This window comes from Lissotriton vulgaris, chromosome 3_1 (genome assembly GCF_964263255.1).
Source record: "Lissotriton vulgaris chromosome 3_1, aLisVul1.2, whole genome shotgun sequence".
In the NCBI taxonomy this organism is placed as follows: domain Eukaryota; kingdom Metazoa; phylum Chordata; class Amphibia; order Caudata; family Salamandridae; genus Lissotriton; species Lissotriton vulgaris.
In genome coordinates this window covers 1584310189-1584333026 of record NC_141689.1, presented here as the reverse complement: position 1 = coordinate 1584333026, position 22838 = coordinate 1584310189, and the positions used below count along the sequence as shown (strand labels likewise).

Below are 22838 nucleotides of genomic sequence, written 5' to 3'. Positions count from 1 at the left end.
TTCCAAAACGTTGATGTGCATCTTCTTTTGCTGTAGTGTCCATAGTCCCTGCACTGTGTAGTGGAGTACATGCGCTCCCCATCCCTGGAGAGAAGCGTCCGTTGTCAGGATAATCTGTGGCACAGGCTCCTGGAACGGTCGGCCCTTGCAAAGGTTTTGTGGATTCCACCAATGCAGAGAGTTGTATGCCCGACCGCTCACCAACACTAGGTCTGTCAGTTGCCCATGAGCCTGAGTCCACTGACGTGCTAGGCACTCCTGAAGCGGACGCATATGTAGTCTCGCGTGCGGGACGATGGAGATGCAGGAGGCCATCATGCCTATCAACTGCATGAACACCTTCGCTGGAAGCGAGTGCTGAGGTCTGAATCGTTGGATCAGCGTTTGGATACTGGCGATTCTCACTGAATTTGGCTGCACCGTGGCTGCCAGACTGTCTATTGTCGCGCCCAGGTACTGCCGTATATGGGCGGGTTGGAGATGGAATTTTGGATAGTTCAGCGAGAACCCCAGATCGTGCAGGAGGTGAATTGTGCGGGACACATGGTCCGCGCACTGCTGTTCTGTCTTTGCCTGAATGAGCCAGTCGTCGAGATAGGGATAGACGTGGACGTTCTGGCGTCGTAGATGCGCCGCCACAGTCGCCAGGCACTTCGTAAAGACTCTTGGCGCTGTGGTGACCCCGAACGGCAGAACCCTGAACTGGTAGTGCTGGTCTTGAATCGTGAATCTGAGATACTTCCTGTGGGAAGGATGCAGGGGGATATGAAAGTATGCATCTTTTAGATCCAAAGTAGCCAGGAAATCCCCCTGTTGAAGCAGAGGGAGGACCTGCTGCAACGTGAGCATATGGAAGTGCTCCGAGAGAATATACCAGTTGAGGGGCCTGAGGTCCAGGATGGGCCTGAGGGATCCGTCCTTCTTGGGGATTAGAAAGTACAGAGAGTAAACTCCTGTTCCCCTTTCTTGTAATGGAACGAGCTCTATTGCCCCTTTTTGCAGCATGACTTGAACTTCCTGCTGCAACAAGTGCAAGTGCTAGCCGGACATAGGACGGTTTCTTGGAGGAATGTTTGGTGGAGTGGAAGTAAGTTCCAGACAGTAACCGTACTGGATAAGAGATTTGACCCACCTGTCCGTGGTGATGGATTTCCACGCGGGCAGGAACTGCTGGAGTCTCCCCCCGACCGGTGTTGTGTGGTCGGGGGGCAGTGACAAGACGTCACTGTTTGTTGGCGGTGGTGGACCTGGAGCGGTTGTTTTCCACGTCCCCTGCCCTTGATGTTGTTGCCTCTGTAGCCACCTCTACCCTTGTTGGTGTATGAGGTTTGGGTATTGCTCTTATAGTACTGTGTGGATTGCGATGCTTGACCCCTGGAGGTGCCTCTGGAATTGGAGCGGCGAAAGGAACCACCCCGAAACTGCTGAGACTGGAGGGCCCCCATAGACTTAGCAGTGTCTGTGTCTTTCTTCATTTTTTCAAGCGTCGCATCCACCTCGGGGCCAAACAAGTGGTCAGGATTAACTGTTTGGTTCAGGATGGTTGTCTGTATATCCGGTTTAAAACCTGATATCCTAAGCCATGCATGTCTCCTTAGCAACACACTAGTGTTGATTGCCCTGGAGGCTGTATCAGCCACATCCAACGCACATTTGATGGAAGCGTTTGTGATGAGCTTTCCCTCCTGAATTAACATTTCCCCTGCCTCCTTGTACTGGTCAGGCAAGTACTGCAGCAGTGTTTCTAGGGTGTCGCAATGAGCCCTATCGTAGCGTGCAAGTAGGGCCTGCGTGTTTGAGATGCGCCAAATATTAGCTGCCTGTGCAGCAATCCGTTTCCCTGAGGCCTCAAATATTTTTGACTCTTTGTCTGGGGGAGGAGGGTCACCAGTGGTCTGTGAATTCGCCCTCTTGCGAGCGTTGGATACAACCAAAGAGTCCAGTGGCAAGTGTCCCTTGATGTATGTTGGATCCGAGGGCGCTGCCTTATATTTCTTGTCAATGCGTGGATTGACCACTCGTGCCAGAGTGGGCTCTTTGAAGACCTCTGGCGCGTGCTTTAGCACTCCCTTGAGCATTGGCAATGTCTTGACCGACTTTTCAGCCACTGAGAAAGTGTCAAACAAAAAGTCCACATCCACAGGATCTGAATGTAGCTCGACATCATGGTTAGCTGCAGCTCTCTCAATCAAAGCGTTGAAGGCTGCAGAGTCCTCCGTGGGTGAGGTTTTTGCCGCAAAGAGCTGCGGTTCTTGACCCGACTGTGGGTCCTCTGGGTCGCCTCCGGCAGACCAAGGTTCATGTTCCTCCTCCGGATCCGAGTACGCCGGATAGTTGTACTCTACCTCCTCTTCGTCATCCCCCACGTTGGAACGCGTTGGTGAACGGTCTGGGCCTTGTGGAGATGCCGGCGCCAGAGGGGCCGAAGCACCCTCAGAGTCCTTCTTGTCCTTGAGAGGAATCCGAAAATGTTCCAACACCGGCTCCGCGGTGATTTTCCTTTTGAGGAGGGACAGTTTCCCGGTATTGGCGTCGATGATGACCTCTCGACGCTCCTCTTCTGCAAGTGGCTGGAGCCGAGGCTTCGACACCACCAATGACGCTTTGGGTGTCGACACATCCTGCGAGGGCACGCCTGCCTCATGCCTCGGAGCGAAAGCCTTTGGCGTCGACTTTGGCGGCAGGGTGAAGCGGATAGGCGTTTGCGCCTTTGTCGGCTTTAGTGTGGGCTTCGACACCACCTCCTCTGGTTCGGGAACCACAGCGTCCTTCCGAATCCGTTGCAGGGATTCCGCGACCTTCTTCGTTAAGGCCGGAGAGGGCTTGACCGGCTCGAGCGATTTCCTCGTTTTGGGAGTCGGGTCGGCGAGAGGCACCGTCTTCGGAGCCGACACATCACCATCCTTGGCCCCGGCGGCCGGAGCCGGCGTAGCCAGAGCTCTGGAATCGCCTTGACGCTTCTTCGAAGCTTTCTTCGGGTCATCGACCTCGACCATCTTCGGCGCCGACGCGGCCGCGTCGGTCGACTTCGCCTTCGGCGTCGACCCCGAGGTCCTCGGGTCGGCCATCTTGGCGCGGCTCTTCAAGTCGGCCATTTTGAATTTTTTAGACATCGACGCCTCCAGAGCCTTCTGTCCCACCAGTGCAGCTTTCACTTTCGGTTTCGAAACCGGAGGTGTGTAAACCGATGGCTTCACTTTCGTTTTTGTTAACGGGAGTGGCGCATCAGAAATGTCCGTGACCGAGCCCGGAGGCGGGGCTGCTGGACTAGTAACGAGGTCTTGGTTAAGGCCCGAAGGCGATCCCTCGACCTGGGCCGCATGAAGGGGGTTGACCCCCGAGTCAGTCTGGGGATGCTCTTCCTCCGAGCTATCCCCCACGGTGGCAATGGCCCCATCGTCGTCCCCTACCTCGTCGCCGGCTTCGTCAAACTCCTCGTCTCCTGCGTCGTAGGCATCCCCCTCGGACGCAGGGCTAGAGTCCGAAACCTGTAGGACATCGTCGTCTTCAACAAATTCCTCGAAGATGTTGTCCGGCGGGGGCGCCGGGGGTGCCGACAACTGGGCCTGGAGTCTAGCGGCCCGACGAATCTTGAGAGTTTCCTTACACCGGAACTTCGAGCAGGCCATACACCTGGCCTCATCATGGTCCGGTGACAAACATTTGTTGCACACAGGGTGCACATCGAGGTGTGAATACTTGGAGGTGCACACCGGGCACCTTTTGAACGGAGTTCGTTCCATGTCTGGAGCGTCGAGTAGGCCCGTCCGCGCCGAGAGCACGCGGATGGGGAGCAAGAGTTCGGAGCTGAGAAACAGACAAAACCCGAACGAAAACGATACCGACGCCAAGCCTAAAGACCTTTTGGTCTCGAGTTAGAAAAGTTAAACAACTATCGATTCCGACAGAGGGAACAGAAACACATCCGAACCCAATGGCGGAAAAAAACAATCTGGGGATGGAGGCGATGCCCATGCGCACTGTAGTCCAGGGGAGGAGCCACCTATCTCGTGATACTTCGAAGACTCTTCCAGGACAACAATGTGCAATCATCCGGACCCAACACTAGGCGGCGATCTATGCACAGATATGAATTCAGCAGCCCACATGCCTCGAACATAAGGGCATAACAATTGCATTGATTACAACAAGAGTGGTTAACAGTGAAATGGGGCAAGGTCTCTCCCTAGTGGATGCCTACTTGGGGAACTGCCCCAGGACCATGATCCCCCCCGACCAAGCAGTAATCAGTATTTGTTATGGAGCACCCTTTTTTTCAGAAAATGTTTCAAATGCAAGGTCCCTGGCAAGTTGTGTCTGGCACAAATTGTGTGATATAACTCACTTCAGCAACATGTCTGCAATGCTCAGGCCCACAAATGTAATCAATGCAGCCTACATCAACTGCAGTGCTCCAACAGAGTAGTCTTGTGGAGGTAAACATCCGGACAAACAAAACTCATATGTTTTCCCGCCGTTTACAGATGTAAATGTATTCATCACTATACCATCCCATTAATATGATGTGAAAGGAAAAAAAAGAACAAAATTTAATAGAACATGGAGCTAAAGAAAAAAAAGAACATACGCTTGAGATAGACTTACCATTAAAAGATATTCAACTGCCCGGTCAGGATTATTGAAGCTAGCTCTCAGAGAAGCAATGACCTGCTCTCGCTCATACCCCATTGACATGATTTCAGTCACCATATTTTCATAAGACTGTCCAGTTACTGCAAGAACGGAAGACCATAGTAAAAATTAAATAGAAGGGAAAGTTCATAACTATTTAAAAAGCACAAAAACGATAACAGGTGTCAGTGGACTGCTAGTATCTAGCAACAACTCAACATTTTAAAATTGAATATGCTTATTTTAAAAGCCATCAGATGCTACATTTTGCTTGCTTGATTTACCAACGTATAATCTGATGCCTTTGTCATGGGGTTAACAATGGCTTGGACACAAACTTTTAAAACTGACATCTTTTTAGACGATGACTTAACACAAATTTGCTTGTGTGGCCTCACAAGATAATTTACTCAGAAAGGGTTTGCTTACAGTTCCATCTCTTCGTAGGCATATTATCATGCCTTGGAACTTTTCGTATAAGGACTTCGTACACTGCGCAAAATGATTATATTTGTTAATGTCCATTTAGTGACAGCTCTGCATGGATAGAATCAAAGACAACAAGATCAGCACCAAGGCACGGAATAAATGGGTACAGTTTATTATATAAACTGCACTAAGCCTCTAATTAGACAGAGGAGTATCTAGATGGATTGTCGAAGATCGCCCCATGCCTGAATTCTAGTCCAGCGGCCAACACCATCCTGGAGAGGACGCCGACCTGTTCTACACCAAGGCTGCCTGTCAGATGAAACCTACTCAGAGGTAAATGGGAAGTTAGACCATTCTATGGTATTCAGGCAGAGCCTAGGTAGGAGTGCAATGCTTGTATTCATATAATCCTTTGCAAATGCACAATGGTTGAATTGTTTATTCTATTCACCATTCTTGTAACGCTAGTAACCTTGTTTTGCTGCCTTCTATTAATCATTGCAGCACAAATATCTTACACAAGAGTACAATTGCTTCAATAAATGTGCGAAAAGCCAATTTGTGTACTCCATAACTCAGGCATGCCCAAAGGGAGACACAAACAAAAGGGTAAGTTCCATTTCCAAAATTGCCATGGGGGAATTAGGGTTGTCATGTTCTGAGGTTGCACTCACCATCAGGAGCGCTGTCAGTTTATGGGCGGAGAGGGCACACTGTGAGCAAGCCAGGAATTAGGTCAACAAATTCTGATAGCATGAGTTGACGCAGTCTTATATAGTTTTGAATCTCATGAGGCCTAAGCGCAGTCGTACTGAGAAAGTAGGAACCGTACAACACCTTGACTGCCACGGTGGTGCCTAGAAATCCAGCAATCCCACCACATTCAAAGCAGGATATTCCTTGTTAGACAAACACCGATTAGAAAAGAAAGCCAATAAAGTGATATTTTGCAGTGAGCAATCAAAATTCTAGGAATAAACAGATGATCGTAGGCAAAAAGACTGCACAAAGAAGCCTAGCCCATTGATGCAACAGACTTGGAGCCCTAATCAATTAAAAAGTGTCCTACAAATTGCTCGCCAGTTGACTATCGTAAACTGCTGAAAAAAAGTGACATTTCGTAATACGACAAATCGCAGGGTTTCCCCTTGTAGACTAGGCATTTGCCCTTCCTTCTAGACCTTGGTATGTTAACACAGAAAGCGTGCGATTATCCTACCTTGCTGTCAATAGTTTGGATGCTGCTAGGCCTGCCCCAATAATCCACGATAACTGTTTTCATGTTCCAACCTCTATTTTATTGAAATATTATCTTAAAACGAACAGTAAGAATTATGCTACTTATCCAGTAAGCATCTGTTCTTGGCATGGAGAGATGTAGATTCAAATGCCTTGCATACACCAGCCATCTAGTGTTGGGTCCGGATGTTTGCAAGTTGTTTTTCTACGAAGAAGTCTTTCCTAGTCACAAGGTAAGGTGACCCCTCCTTTCGATGATAGGGTGAGAATGGAATAAGTGTAGTATAGAGATGTCCATGTGTATGTAATGTAACTAATGCAAGACTGCAACAACTAAAGGTGACCTGGGGAGGTGGAAGGGATAATGTGAATCTACAGCTGTACATGCCAAGAAAAGATGCTTACTGGGTAAGTAACATAATCCGTTGGAGGCATGTGTGCTGTAGATACACATGCTTTGCAAAGGCGATATAGCAGTATTCTCCAAAAGCGGTGGCTAGCCAGTGGATGTTGCAGCGGTTTGAAAAAGTGTTATTAGCACTATTTGTCCTACGTTGGCTTGTTGGCGTGCTAACACACCCACACAGTAATGTTTGGTAAAAGTGTGTGGTGTGGCACATGTTGCTGCTTTACAAATGCCAGCTATAGGGATGTTACCTAAAAAGGCCATAGACGCTCCTATTTTAGTGGAATGCGCTCTAGGAGGTATAAAGATTGCTTAGCTTTAGCGTAGCCGGTTTGAATGCATTTAACAATCCATGTTGCAATACTAGATTTAGAGATCGGATTGCTTTAGTGAGATGTAGCAAATGCAACAAACAATAGTTTTGTTTCACGAAAATCTTTTGCTCTTTCAATGTAGTACAATAACGCCCTTCTGACATCAAGAGTATGAAGAGCTCTTTCTGCTACAGAATGAGGTTGAGGAAAGAACACAGGCAACTCAACTCATTGGTTGATATGAAAAGCAGAAACAACTTTAGGAAGGAATTTTGGGTTGGTGCAAAGTACTACTCTGTCTTTATGAAGTTGAAAGAAGGGTTCTTCTCAGTTTAAAGCCTGCAGCGCATTAACTCTCCTCAATAAAGTGATCGCAATGAGGAAGGCTACTTTCCATAAACGAAACTGTAGGGGACAGTTGTGTAATGTAATGGCTCACAAGGTGGACCCATGAGTCATGTAAGCACAAAGTTCAGATTCCAATCTGGTGCTGTAGGCATCCTGGGTGGTATTACTCTCTTAAGGCCCTCCATAAAGGTTTTATTTACAGGAACCTTGGACAAAGATAGATTTTGTCTGTTTTGCAAATATGTGGCTACTACTGCACGATGCAGTCAAATGGAAGTGCAGACTAGAAAAGCACACTGTAAATGCAGAAGGGAACAAATGAAATTCTGAGTAGATCAATATTGTTATTAGTACAATATAGAACACTTATTTTCCTTTTAGCTGCATAGCATGCTCCAGTAGCAGGCTTTCTTCCTCGTTTAAGAATGGTCATACATTCTGGTGGCAAGTTAAGATATCCAAACTATGACTTCAGGAGCCAAATCGCTCAATTGAGCTCCTTGGGATTTGGATGTCTGATTTCTCCATGGTTCTGTGTGAGTAGACTGGAATTGAGATGTAGCTTTTGAAGTGGAACTACTGACAGTTCTAAATGTGTTGTGAACCACGGCTGATGAGCCCAAGTAGGAGCTACTAGAATCAGTGCAATGAATGTTTGCCTGAGCTTCCAAACCAGAAATGGAAGGAGAGGGAGAGTGGAAAAGCGTAGGCAAATATCACTGACCAATTCATCCACAGAGCATTGCCTTTGGATAGAGGGTGTGGGAGCCTGGAGGAGAAGTTTGGGCATTTTGAGTTGTCCACTATGGCTAACAGATATATTTGTGGTAATCCTCATTGTTGCAATTATGGAAAGAACTTGGGAATGAAGTTCCCAATCATGTATTTCTTGACGCCTTCTGCTGAGGAGGTCACCAATTTGAAGGTTTACTCCTGAGGGGTGCTCTGCCAGAAGATGAACCCTGTAATAAATCAAATGCCTAAATCAAATGGTCTGAGACGGCGTGACAGTTGCAGAGACTGTGTCCCCTCTGTTTTTGCACATAGCCGTCATATTGTCCATGCGGACTAGAACAATTTTCCCTATGAGGCGAGACTGAAACCTTTCAGTGCTAGATAAGACAGCTAGAAGCTCTAGATAGTTGATATGAAGACTGTTGTACTTGTTGTGCCATAGACCTTGAATTGTCAGACTGAGATAAGTCTGCTGTTAGCATGATCTGTTGGACTGCTCGATGAAGGGTTGCCCTTTTGTTAAGTTTTGTGTGTTCCACCAGTGCAGAGAGTCATGGGTGTGGCTGTCTACCAACACTATATCTGTTAATTGACCCCGAGACAGATTCCACTGACGTGCTAAAGACTCTTGTAGATCACACATGTGTAACCATATTTGAGGCACTATTGCAATGCATGAGGCCATAATTCCCAACAGTTGCATGAAAGTACTAACTTGGTCTAAAACTGTAGTAGCAGTTTGAATATTTCGAATTCTGCCTGCATTGGGAGAGGCTAGAGCTGTGCAAATGTTTTAAAGTTGCTCCCAGATAGTACTGCATTTGTGAAGACAGTATATGAGATATCTGTGTCCGTTTTGAGAGCCCCCCTTCCCTGCCTGTGCCAGCAACTGGATTGAATAGGGATTCGTGCACGCGCTGCCGCAGGGGATCCCATGGGCTCCGGAAGAACTGGGTTGTTGCTAGTGGAGCTGGTGAGTCGCGGCCCGGGTGTTTCCGCCCTGCTGCGCAGCCGCCGGGGGCTGTGGAGAGTAACCCTAGGTGTTCTGCGCTGGCAAGAGGGCGCACAGGTGGAGCAGTGGCCAGATAACCAGAGCGGCTGGGGCCCAGGCGCAGCGTCTTGGGAGCCCATGCGGCGGAGCGTCACCGGTGGCTAGCTGTGGGCTAAAGGAGTGGTGACCCATCCTGGGGGCTGAGGATCTGGCCAGTAAGGGTGATGGACGCTGATTAGTTTGCTGTGTGTTGCCACGGATTTGGCCGGCCCACGGGTCCTGCAATGACCAACACCGGCGGAAAAGATACGGATAAGCCCTGAGGTGGACCAACAGCGCTCTACCAGCCACAATACTGTCCTTTCGTGTCACCGCAAGAAATTGAGTCACCGAGTGGCTTGTCCTGCACCAGCAATTGCAATGGCGACTAAGCCTGACGCGGAGAAACTGCAATCAAAGACCGCTAGGGGGTCCCGCTATATCCAAACCAACAAGTTGGATTGCTATACGCAACTAAGAGGCTCACCTACCGGGTCTGGTAAACCGCAGGATGGGAATGGAGAAGCCTCAGGCCCTGCACCAGAGCCTACGCTACAAGATGTGATGGCTGCCATACATGGGGTAAAAACTTCCCTAGGACAAAAAATGAGTAGTTAGACCAAAAGTTGGACGCAGTAACCATCGAGGTTAATTTGATACAGGCTAATCTCACCAAGACTGGCAAAAGGTAAAGTAGTTGGATATCAAAACGGCGAGTTTGACAGAAGACGTGACGCAGCTGCAGCAAGAGGTCCGAGACCTCCGAGCCTCTAGCACTATGACTAGTCACAAGCTGGACTAGTACGAAGGGAGGGCCCGAACAAACAACGTTCGCATCATTGGTGTTCCAGAGAAAGCAGAGGGTCGGGCCCCTGACCTTTTTGTGGAAGATATACTTAACCATCTGCAACCGAAAGGACTGGGTAACTTCTTCACTGTGGACCGGGAACACAGAATTCCGGGTGGAGCGCCGCGACCGGGGGCCCCGCCCCGGCTGATGATCGCTAGAGTTCTCAACTTTAGAGACAGACTCAATCCTGCAGGCCTCCAGATCTGGGGGCCCTCTGAAGTACGAAAATTCCACCCTCAACTTTTTTCCTGACTTCACGCAGACGGTCCAGAGACAGCGGCAAAGTTTCCTTGGAGTCCAGAAGCGGCTTCGAGACAAAGGGTTCAAGTACGCCATGATGTACCCAGCTAAACTGCGTGTCGAGGCTGATGGAAAGACCTGGTTCTTTGACAATCCGGAAATAGCCTCTGACTGGGTGGAGAGTCTCCCCTCTCGGGCGGATCCTCGGGAACGGAGCGGCGACGGCGGAGCGGGGGCACAGGAACAAGAGTGATGAGTAATGTTATAGACTGTGAAACAAGACCTTGCCGGGTGGGGGTCAGGTGCGGGATGTTTCCACGGGTATGCTTCTTTATATTTTGAGTTAAAACAGGTGTGACAATGTCCTGGGGGCCGTGGAGCACCGGACTCCTCCTCAGATCTACTTTAGATAGATACTTAGTATATGGGGCGAAAGGCACACTGCGAGTTGGGGGGTTGGCAAATGCCGTGAGAAGGGGTGCAGAGTGGTGGGGGGGGGGGGGGGGGGGGGGGGGGGAGTGTTATTGTGTTTGTTGCTGAGTTATGGTGATTTTGTTTGTTATCTTTTTTTAGTCTCGGTGATGAAAATGTAGCGATGCGTGTTTTGCATGGGTACTGCGACGCAGCATAGCAGAGGGTCAGGGATGAAAGTGCTGAGTTGGAATGTAAATGGCCTGGGTGACAAGATCAAGAGAGGGATGGTTCGTCAGCTCATTAGGCGGCATTCCCCGGACGTGATACTACTGCAGGAGACGCACTTAGTGTGCAACAGATGCTTAGCCCTCCATAAGGGAGGGTATAAATTAGTGGTACACACTGGATTTACAGCCGGCTCCAGGGGAGTCGGAATCCTGGTCAAAAATTCCCTCCCTTTGTCTGTGCGGGCCACCTGGATTTATCAGAGGGGCATATACGCAGGTGTCTCTGGCAGGTTGGGGGACGGACGGTAACTCTTGTCTATCTATGTGCCGCCCGACCTCCAGACTGAGACCTATCAAGATTTGATTATTGTCTTTCTCTCATTACCTCTTGGGGACCTAGTTTGGGGTGGTGATTTTAACTCTGTGTTGGATGGTGAGATTGATCATAGCGCACCCCGTGCGCTTAGGCAGACGCATAGATGGCGGTCTGATTTTCTGGATGCATTGGGGTTGGTGGACAGTTGGAGAGTACGTAATCAGACATCTACACACTACACCCATGTCTCAGCGGCCCACGTCAGTCTGTCTAGGCTGGATTATGTGCTGCTTCCGGCAGCGATGACGCCTATGATCCATGAGGTTACGCTATCTCGGAAGGGGCCTTTTTCGACCACTCCCCGCTGTGGCTCAACCTCACTCTATAATAGCAAACAGTCGGCAGAGTGGCTCCCATTGGCGCCTGGCAGTTAAAAGACCCTGCCATTAAGAAAGACGTCCTCCGGATGTCAGACCGTTATTTCATGGAGAATAAGGGGTCGGTAGATTCCACCCGAACCCTATGGGAAGCATACAAGACTGTAGCAAGAGGTGAAGTGTTATCCTTAGTATCAGGGAAGAAGAGAGGCCAGGCGGAAGAAGCTCAGAAAGAGGCGGAAGTTATGCATATGGAAAAGAAGATAGCTAAGGCACATACGCCGGCGGACCTCCATCTGCTGCGTCTCCGAGAGGAGGAATATAGAGCATTGGTTAGCAATAAAGCAGTGACCCACCACAATGCTGTCCAGAGCCGCATATACGAACATGGCGATAAAGCCGGCAAATTGATTACTTGGCTTGAGCATGGGGAGCGAGCGTCCAGGCTGGTACCGGAATTGGAAGGGCCGGAGTCGCGCATGATCATGGCTCCGCAGGCTGTGGCAGACTAGTTCTCTGAATATTATCAAAAGGTCTATGCGGCCGGCAGTGACTTCACGGAAGTGGAGAGTAGCGAGATAATTCGGGATATAGTCATGCCTCGTCTGTCAGGAGGACAAGAACTATCTTGATTCCGCACTGACCGATGATGAAGTTGCCCAAGCGATTAGGCAGATCATATCGGGTAAAGCGACGGGCCCCAATGGGATACCGATTGAATTATACAAGTTGAACGCGAATAAACTAGCCCCTTATGTTCGCGCCATGGTTATGGAGAGTAGGGAAAGTGGGGAGCTTCCTTATGACCAGCGTGTGGCAAACATTGTGGTCATTCATAAAGCGGGCAAGCCTAGGACACTATGCTCCTCCTATAGGCCCATATCTTTACTCAACGTAGAGCCCAAAATATTGGCGAAACTTCTAGCTACCAGACTGGTCAAGGTGATTAAGTCTTTGATTCACCTGGATCAATCCGGGTTCATGCAACGCCGCAATACGGCGCTAAATTTGCACATGCTGAACGGAGTCCTCTGGGGGAGTAGCAGTATTTATTTGCAGTGTTGGCGAAGCTGGGCTTTGGAAGTGAATTTATCAGTTGGGTGCGCCTGCTATACGCAAAACCTTTGGCTAGCGTGGTTGTCAACAATTGCAAGTCCTGCAACTTCTCATTGGGGAGAGGCACCAGACAGGGATGCCCACTGTCTCCGCTGCTCTTCGCACTTGCGATGGAGCCATTGGCAGCATGGGTTAGATGGGATAGGTGGATCCGGGGTTTGCGGTGGACTCCTGACTGGGAAGATAAGATTTCGCTATATGGGGATGAAGTGTTGCTTTATCTCACTAGCCCCAAGGAGTCCTTCCGTAACTTCCTGGATGTGCTTGCTATTTTTAGCAGATACTCAGGATTGGCCATTAATTGGGCCAAGTCGGTGCTTTTTGTAGTGGTGGGCGATCCACCGGCGATCACGCAGTCGTGCCCTGTTCGTGTTGAGACGACAGGATTCAAGTATCTGGGCATATACATCACGCTTGACCCAAAGCTGCGGTATGACAGTAACCTAGCTGCTCCGCTGAGTAGGTGTAAGAAAGATGTGGAGCGCTGGAAGACCGTTCCCCTCTCCTTGCTTGGAAGAGCCGCTCTCTTCAAGATTATGGCGCTGCCACGGTTTCTGTATGCTTTACAGAATTAGATGGACCCTGTGCCGGCCGCGTACTTCAAAGAGATAGAAGCTCTCCAGAGGCAGCTCCACTGGGATGGCGGCGCCCGCATTGCTTTCAATAAATTAACTCTCCTGTGGTATGATGGCGGGATCGGACTTCCATATTTGCGGAAGTACTATTGGGCCTCGCAATTGGCCGCAGTGAATCACATCTATGGACTTCCAGGAGACCCGGGCTATGCCATGGACCGGGGTCAAGCCCCCGGTGGGATGATTGATAGAGCTCTGTACTCTAGGCCTCGGAGATTTCCTTTGACTGGTCCGACTGCACATGTGACACAGGTTTGGCACGCGGCGAATAAATGTCTTGGGTGGGAGGGTAAGTTGACACTAGCCACCCTCTTATTAAATTCTGAGAGGTTGGGCAGTCTGTGGAAGACCAAGGGATTCGATAGATGGGACCTTATTGGAATTACCCGGATAAAGGATGTGTGGGGGAAAGACTCCGTGCATATTTTTGAGTCCGTTGTAAAGCAGGACAGTCTACATCAGAATGAATACTTGCGATATCTGCATGTGAGACATGCTCGCACCACTCATGTCCCCAAAGGCACGGAACTCCCGGAGGCATCTCCTCTCGAGGACATTGTACTGGATGGGCATCTTACGGAGAAAACCATTTCATTGATATATCGGGAATTGGTAAACAACTCCGAGAACCCATTGGTGAGGATTAGAGCTCAGTGGAGAGCAGATGGGCTTGAAGTTGATGACGAGGATTGGGCGGAGGCGGTGTCCTCCCCCAAGGTAGTCGCTATCCACATGCGGCTCCGATTGGTGCAGCTAAAGATATTGCATAGATCCTACATAACGGGCCCCCGTCTGGTACGAATGTGGCGTGCTGAGAGTGGAGTTTGTAGGAGAGAGTGTGAAGCAGTTGGCACTTTGATGCATACCCTCTGGCATTGCGATGTGATATAGGCGTACTGGAAAAAGATTCACGATGAGCTGAGGGAAGTGGTGGGGATGCAGCCAGAAGCCCGGAGATGTTTACTGAATATATGGGAGCCATCCGATCTCAATGTGTACCAGAAGCAGTGGGTCACACTAACATATATGGGGGCCAAACGTAATATTTGTCAACTTTGGAGAGCCAGCCAGCCGCCCGAATCAATAAATGGGCAGAAGGCCTTGATTGGTGCATGTTTAGAGAGGTCAGTATATAAGGCTAGGGGTTGCCCGCAAAAGTGGGGTAAGATTTGGGGGGAGTGGAACAGGCACCGTGGGGAAATTTGTGAGCCACCCACGTCAGGTTTAGACCTGAAAGCACAGGAATCCTCTAGACCCTAGTATTGATTGTTGTGTATTTGATTCTGTATTGTGCCGCATTGACCCATGTGTTGGAACCAAATGCATTCACCTGAGAATTAATTTTATGTATTGTATTGGTTTTAATAAAAAGAAATAAAAAAAGAACTGAAATCCTAAGCCAGGCATGTCGACGTAAAATAATGCTGGTGTTAACTTCTCTCACTGCCGTGTCAGCAGCATCTGGAGCACATATAGAAGAATTAGATATACATTTTCCTTGGACTAGCTCTTGTGCCTTTTTCTTGTGGTCTTCTGGGAGGTATTGAAGTTTGCCTTCCATCTCGTCCCAGTGTGCCCAGTTATACCTAGCTATTACGCCCTGCATGTTGGCAATGTGCCAGTGGTTAGTAGCTTGAACAGCCTCTCTTACCAGATACGTCAATTTAGACTCTTTATCCGGAGGAGGTGCATCTCCAGAGGTCTGCGAATTTGCTCTTTCACGACCATTAAAAACTACCAGTGAGTCTAAGGGTAGCTATCCTTTAACATACAGGATCAGATGGTGATGGTTTGTCTCATCAACCCTGGGTGTTAAAATACAGGCACGAACACAGTCCTTACAAAACTCATCTGCATGTCCTATCATGCCTTTCAACATAGGGAGACTCTGACTAGTCCTATGTGAAGACACTAGTGTCTCAAATAAAAAGTCGTCATCCAAAGCCTTCGTGCAGTGTAACTCCATAAGCTGCTGCCCTTGAAATTAGCTCTTGATAAGATACGTTATCATCTGGAGGTGAGGGTTTTGCAGGCTATAAATCTAGATCATTATCCATGGGTGAATCAATATTATATTCATCCCATGGATCAGTGGGTAAAGGAACATTGCCATCATCTCCTAAATCAGGCTGTGTATGAGGCGAACCCTGTGGTATGTGTAAGGTGGTTTCTGCCTGGCTTTGGCGTCAGCCTTAGCCTACCAGAAATAGCCAGTTCGAACAGTGAAGATGGTGGAGGTGATGGATAGAACTGGTAGCAATGTCCTCCTTCTTAAGAGGAATCTTATACAGAGTTTCCTCTGAACTAACTTTAGTTTTTGAAGGAATTTTAGCTAAAATGTGTCCAGTATCTGGTTTGAGTTTTTTCCGTTTCGGGTCTAATCTGTAACTTTATGACATCCAAGATCGGTCCTGGGGAGATCTTTTTATTTCGGTGTCGAACCAGACTTGCCCCTTTAATCCTTCGAAACAGAAAGTTTCGGCTCTGAACCAGATTTGTCTTTTGGAGTGGAATGTTTTGGATCCAAAGATGATCTGTCTTAACTCGATCCAAAGCCGGAAGGCTTAACTATTTGTTTCGGTGCCATTCCAGAGGGCGGGGCGTCAGAAACAGTCTTGGTGGCGACCAAGGCCCGAAGGCAGAGGTGGTAAGGAAGCCTTCTGTTTAGTGGAAGAGAGTTTATGGGGTAAGGGGGCTTCAGTACTCATGTCACCCTGTTCTTCTGGAACTTCCTTGGACTCCAATTCGATCACCAAGTCCGACTCAGATTCTAAGACTGAGAAGGCCGACCAGCTTCCTCCGCAACTGTCGATTCTTACTGTCCGGATTCAACTCCGAAGATATCCGGAGTATGCAGAGTGCTTTGGTGCTGCTTTTCTCGTCTTCGAGCCAGACTTTCCAGAAGATTATTTTTCGATCGGAACGACCGACAAGCCTTACAATCTCTTCCTTGTTCTTCGGTGAGAGGCACAATTGCGGACTTGGGTTAGGTCAGTGCGAGGGTACTTTGAGTGGCACAGAGGACAGAGTTGAAACAGAGTCCGTTCCATCAGCAGAAGGCTAGACTGATTGGTTAGGTCCAAAGGCCGCCCAAGATGTTTTCAAAATAGATACGTGGAGGGAGGGATACTAGGGTACTGTGGATTGAGCACCAAGGGGAACCCAAAGGACTGTTTTGAACCATAGTGCAGCTTAAACGTCCGACTGTTGGCAGAAAGAAAACAATCTAACAATGGAGTCGATGCGCACTTTCACTGAAAGGAGGAGTCACTTTACCTTGTGACTGGGAAAGACTTCTTCAAAGAACAGCTTGCAAACATCCGGACCAAACACTAGATGGCAGGAGTATGCAAAGCATGTGCATCTACAGCCCACATGCCTCGAACACATAATTACAACAAACTTGGCATGCAAGTAATTTATCGATGCTTTATCTTCGCTAGGTTTGGAATTCAGTTCTGTTCAGTAGTTTGAAAAAATATTTCAAAATGTTTCTGGGTAGGTTCGAAATGTATTAAGTTACTTATAATTGGACCATTCGCGTATGGATTGTCTGCATCCACAAACTAAACGTAAAAAAATATACATTATTGGATGAGGAAGCTTTCTTCACATCCGGTCATCATTTTTCGGGTGTACGGAAACACCACCTCGATCGCACCATAACCAGTGCATTTGGTGTCCAAGTTAAGTTTTCCATAGCTTTAGTGCAAGTTGTGGATTGTGTAGCTAACTAGAACTTGCAAATTCTAGGGTATTTCAGTTTTAGGGCATAACCATAATTCTAGTTTAACTGCTGCTTTTTAGTGAATTTCTTAAGTTTAACATACATTATGTGTAGAAACTAAAGTTAACCATGACTTCACTTTAATTTTTTTTCGGTGAAACAATACATATCCTTAACATGTTTGGGTGATTTTACAGCACAAAACACAGCGGTACAAATCCCATATTTCACAGTTCCATGTAAAATAAGGTTCCTCAACACCATAATAATGGCCCCAAAGCTACTTTCCAGAGCTTCAACATTGTCAGGGCTCCAAGGATTATGTGGCATGAAGGACCGAACCAGTCAGCAAGGTGCACCTAGTGCCAAGGGCTTGTATTGTGTATGACCACATTCAGGAGGTAGGATAATAAGTGATAAAAACCAGTTGGCAAGTAAGGGTGCACACTGTTCTGTATTATACAGGATGATGAGGGGAAGGAATATGCTACTTACCAGTATGCATCTGTTCTTGGCATGAAGGGCTGCTGACATTCATATCTGTGCATAGATCGCCGCCTAGTGTTGGGTCCGGATGATTGCACATTGTTGTCCTGGAAGAGTCTTCGAAGTATCACAAGATAGGTGGCTCCTCCCCTAGACTACAGTGCGCATGGGCATCCTCTCCATCCCCAGATTGTTTTTCGCCATTGTGACAGAGATGGAGTGTAATACCGAAAGTGATGACCATGCCTGAAAATGATTCTGAGAGCTACAGCTGCGACAGGCACCGGGGAGGAGGGCGGGCGATATGAATGTCAGCAGCCCTTCATGCCAAGAACAGATGCATACTGGTAAGTAGCATATTCCGTTCGAGGCATGAGGGCTGCTGAATTCATATCTGTGCATAGAATAAATAGCAGTTACCTCCTTACCGGCGGGTGCCCGTGCCAGCTGCAGCAGTCTGAAAGAGAGTTCTGAGAACAGCCTGTCCTACAGCAGCTTGCTGTTTGGAGTGTACATCTACGCAGTAGTGTTTAGTAAATGTATGTATGGTGGTCCATGTTGCTGCTCTACATATATCCTCTAGTGGAATGTTACCCAGGAAAGCCATTGGAGCCCCTAACTTGCGTGTGGAATGTGCTCTAGGGGCAACTGTTAATGTGCGCTTAGCCTTCTGATAACAGATCTAGATACATTTAACAATACACCTGGCTATACCTGACTTGGAGATGGGGTTGCCTTTATGTTGTGGAGAGAAGGCAATGAACAGCTGTTTAGTCCTTCAAAAGTCTTTTGTCCTGTCGATGTAATACAGGAGAGCCCTTTTGACATCTAAGGTGTGCAGTGCTCTGTCTGCCACTGAGTCAGGGTTAGGAAAGAAAACTGGCAGTTCTATGTTTTGGTTAAGGTGGAACTGCGAAACCACCTTTGGCATGAATTTAGGGTTGGTGCGAAGCACCACCCTATTTGCATGAATTTGCAGGTAGGGTTCCTGAATTGTGAGGGCCTGCAGCCCACTGACCCTCCTTAGCGATGTAATAGCTATCAGGAAGGCCACCTTCCAGGTAAGGAACTGTATTTCACAGGAATGGAGTGGCTCAAAGGGTGGCCCTATGAGTCTGGTGAGAACGATATTCAAGTTCCAGACTGGTGAAGGGGGGTGTCTGGGAGGGATTACTCTCTTAAGTCCTTCCAAAAAGGCTTTAATGGCAGGCACCCTGAAAACAGAAAGGTGCTGCCTGTTTTGAAGGTAAGCGGCTATGGCCGCCAAATGGATGCCAGGTTGCATTGGTACAGATGCAACAAGTAACATATGATGTTTTGCGTAGATGCATCCAACGGATTAATGTTATTGTTGGAGCAGTAAATAACAAACCGCTTCCATTTGGCTGCATAGCAGGCCCTGGTAGTCGGTCGTCTTGCCTCCTTGATGATGTTCATGCACTCAGGAGGCAAGTTCAGGTATCCAAACTCTATGACCTCAGGAGCCAAATCGCATGGTTCAACTGTTGGGGATCTGGGTGCTGAATGTCACCATGGCTCTGAGTGAGGAGGCTGGGAGTGAGGCGCAGCCGCTGGTGAGGCACCACTGAAAGTTCCAGAAACGTGGTGTACCAAGCTTGCCGTGCCCACGTTGGAGCAACCAGGATGAGTGTCATGGAGTGCTGTCGCAGTTTGCGCGCCACCAGAGGTATGAGGGGGGCTGGCGGAAAAGCGTACGCAAATCTGCCTGACCAGTTCGTCCATATCGCATTGCCCTGAGACTGCGGGTGTGGGAACCTGGCGGCGAAGTTCGGGCATTTTGCGTTCTCGCTTGTGGCGAAGAGGTCGATGTCTGGATGACCCCACCGTTGGAAGTATGGATGGTGCACTGACGGGTGGATCTCCCACTCGTGCATCTGATGACTGTGCCTGCTGAGCAGGTCCGCCATTTGGTTGTCGACACCCGGAAGATGCTCCGCCATGAGGAAGATGTTCCTCTGAATGGCCCACTTCCACATGCTCTGCGCTAGGTGAGACAGCTGCGGGGAGTGCGTGCCTCCCTGCTTCTGGATGTAATACATGGTGGTCATGTGGATCGTCCGGACTAACACAACCTTGTTGCACAGGTGCAACTTGGATGCCTTCAGTGCCATGAAGATCGCCATCAGTTCCAACACATTGATATGCATCCTCTGCTGTTGTGTTGTCCATAGGCCCTGCACCGTGTATTGGAGGACATGCGCTCCCCAACCCTGGAGAGATGCGTCCGTCGTTAGCACTATTTGTGGGACAGGCTCTTGGAACGGTCGTCCCCTGCAAAGGTTTTGTGGATTCCACCAATGCAGAGAGTTGTAAGCACGACCGGTCACCAACACTAGGTCTTTTAGATGGCCATGAGCCTGGTTCCATTGTCGGGCTAAGCATTCTTGAAGGGGACGCATGTGCAGCCTCGCATGCGGGACTATGAATATGCAGGATGCCATCATACCGATCAGTTGCATGAACACCTGCGCTGGGAGGGTTCGCAGAGGTTGGAACCTCCGAATGAGCATCTGCATGCTGTTGACCCTGGCCGGGTTCAGCTGCGCTGTGGCAGACTGGGTGTTTAGTAGTAGTAGTAGTAGTATAGCTTTATTTCGATACGGTACATATCATAAAAGCAGTACAAAAAATAAAATCATTACAAGGGTGCATAATATAAAATACCGTAGAGAATCATAACAGACATTAATACATAAAATACACATTTAAGCTATTCTTACATATATTTGCACTAATGGCTAAAAACAGGTCAAAGAGAATAGAACATTATTGAATCAATAGCTTTCTTGCAGATCTTATACGCCATGCCCAGCCAAGAAATTTTGCCATGCAGCATGCAAAGAATGGGCGGGCATCCGAGCGCAATATACGTAGGGCTTCTAGATGTGATCTTGTTCCCAAACTTCTGCACAGGGGCTTTAACCATTTCAATCTAGGAGCTGCATATACACTGCACTCAAACAGAAGGTGGGCGTCAGATTCAACGCTTGAGTCGCAAAAAGGACAAAATGGGACCGTTTGAAAGGGAGGATTCCAGGAAGAAGTAAACAATCCTAAGGGGAGAACACCCACCCTAAATTTGAAGTAGAGTGATCTGTCTCCAGAGCTGCGGATTAGGTCCAAATAAGGTTCCCTGGAGGGGAGATCTTTAACTAGTAAAAATTGGGCAACAGATTTGCAAAGATTGGAGTTACGCATTCTGTTATTTTTTACCCATAGCCAGTAAGCATTCTTTAGGAGCAGCTTGGGTGGTGCTGTTTTATTGGCCCAAGCGTCTCCCAATCCCAGCTCATAGAGCAATCGTTTTACCTCCCTAAACCAGGGTATCTTATTACAACCTGGGAGAGACAACAGATCTTTCAGGGCGTCAGCGTAACTACACAATTCAGGGACATTCCATACCCGGGACCAAAGTAGCAGGGGGCGCAGTTTTGCTTGCTCACAAATTGTGCGAGTGCCTGCATCCAACAGGAGGGGGATTGTAGGAGTGCTGTGGGGTAGCCTCATCAGATCTTTATGGAAGTTGTTTTCCATCTTTGCCAATGTATCGACTCTCTGCGTACCCCACAGTTCGGCGCCATATAAAGCTGCGCTTACAACCCTTGCTCTGTAAATATCTAGCACTGCCCCGATTGGTTTCAATGAGGAGGCTCGTTGCTCCTTGAGCAAAACACCCGTGACCCTTTTGTGCGTCAGAAACACCTTTTGATGGTGTGCCTTCCAACTCATTGAGTCACACAAGCGAATTCCCAGGTAGTCAAATTCTTTGACTCTCTCCAGGGGGGTGGAGTCTAAAACAGGTGGGGCGACGGTTTTCTTGGGGGGATTAAGGACAAGGAATTTGGTCTTGCTTATATTTATAGCTAAACCCCTGCTATCACAGAAGGATTTAAAGCTAGAAAGCAATTTCTGGATGCCAGTTGGAGATTTCGAGATCAGGAGGGTGTCATCCGCAAACAGGAGCGTTGGGATCTTTCTGCCCGCCAGGGTAGGCGCATCCGCAGGGTGTTGCAGCAGATGCTCCACCACTCCGTTGACATATAGAGAAAACAGAGTGGGGGCAAGCACACACCCCTGGCGGACGCCCCTGTCTACTGGGATGCGAGATGTTTTTTCTCCCTGGAGTGTTTAGTGTCGCCCCTAGGTACTGTTGCACATGGGTAGGCTGCAGGTGAGACTTTGCGTAGTTGAGTGAGAACCTCAGACTGTGAAGGAGGTGAATGGTCCGCGACATGTCGCGACCGCACTGCTTGGCTGATTTGGCCTGAACGAGCCAGTCGTCCAGGTAGGGATACACGTGAACACCTTGCCTGCGAAGGTGCGCTGCCACAGTCGCTAAGCACTTGGTGAAGACCGTGGGAGCAGTAGTGACCCCGAACGGCAGAACTTTGAATTGGTAATGCCGATTGTTGATCGTGAACCCAAGATATTTTTTGTGACTTGGGTGAATGGAAATATGCATCCTTGAGGTCCAGGGTGGCTAGGCAGTCGCCCTGACGGAGCAGCGGCAGGACCTGTTGCAAGGTTAGCATGTGAAAGTGCTCCGAAAGGATGTATTGGTTGAGGGGTCTGAGGTCTAGAATGGGCCGCAGGGACCCGTCGTTTTTTGGAATCAAGAAGTACAGAGTGTACACCCCTGTACCCCGCTCTTCTACAGGCACGAGTTCTATGGCTCCTTTTAGCAGCATGGAGAGTACTTCTTGCTGCAATAAGTGCGTGTGCTCTGCGGACATAGGACGGTTTCTTGGGGGTATGTTGGGTGGGGGTGGAGGTCAGTTCTAGACAATAGCCATACCGGATAAGTTGTCTCACCCACCTGTCTGTTGTGATGTCCTCCCAGAGTGGCAGGAGCTGCTGGAGTCTCCCCCCGACAGGTGTTAGATGGTCGGGGGGCAGTGACAAGAAGTCACTGTTTGTTGGGAGCGGAGGACCTGGCGTTGTTATTGCCGCGGCCTCTCCCTTTGGCGCTGTTCCCACGTATCCACCCCATGTGTTTTTAGTGTAGGTAGATTGCGTGTTGCCCTTGGCGTACTGGGAATGCTGTAGAGCCTGTCCTCTTGTTGCTCCCCTGTTACCGGAGCGACGAAAGGAACTGCCCCGAAACTGCTGGGACTGGAGAGCCCCCATGGATTTCGCTGTCTCAGTGTCCTTTTTAATTTTCTCAAGTGTTGTGTCAACTTCCGGTCCAAACAGGAAGTCCGGATTAACCGGCTGATTGAGAAGAGTAGTTTGGATTTCGGATTTAAACCCCGAGATGCGCAGCCATGCATGGCGTCGCAGCATTACGCTAGTA

The 22838-nt window shown here is 48.8% G+C and overlaps 1 protein-coding gene across 1 annotated transcript in view; it reads right to left on the bottom strand.

Moving 5' to 3' along the window:
- The window catches only part of RAD23B (RAD23 nucleotide excision repair protein B), a 366676-nt gene that overhangs the window by 90369 nt on the left and 253469 nt on the right, over positions 1–22838 (bottom strand). The window contains exon 6 of the mRNA XM_086962076.1: positions 4606–4733. Within this exon, the coding sequence (XP_086818202.1) occupies positions 4606–4733 (128 nt within the window). The remainder of the gene's footprint in view (positions 1–4605; positions 4734–22838) is intronic.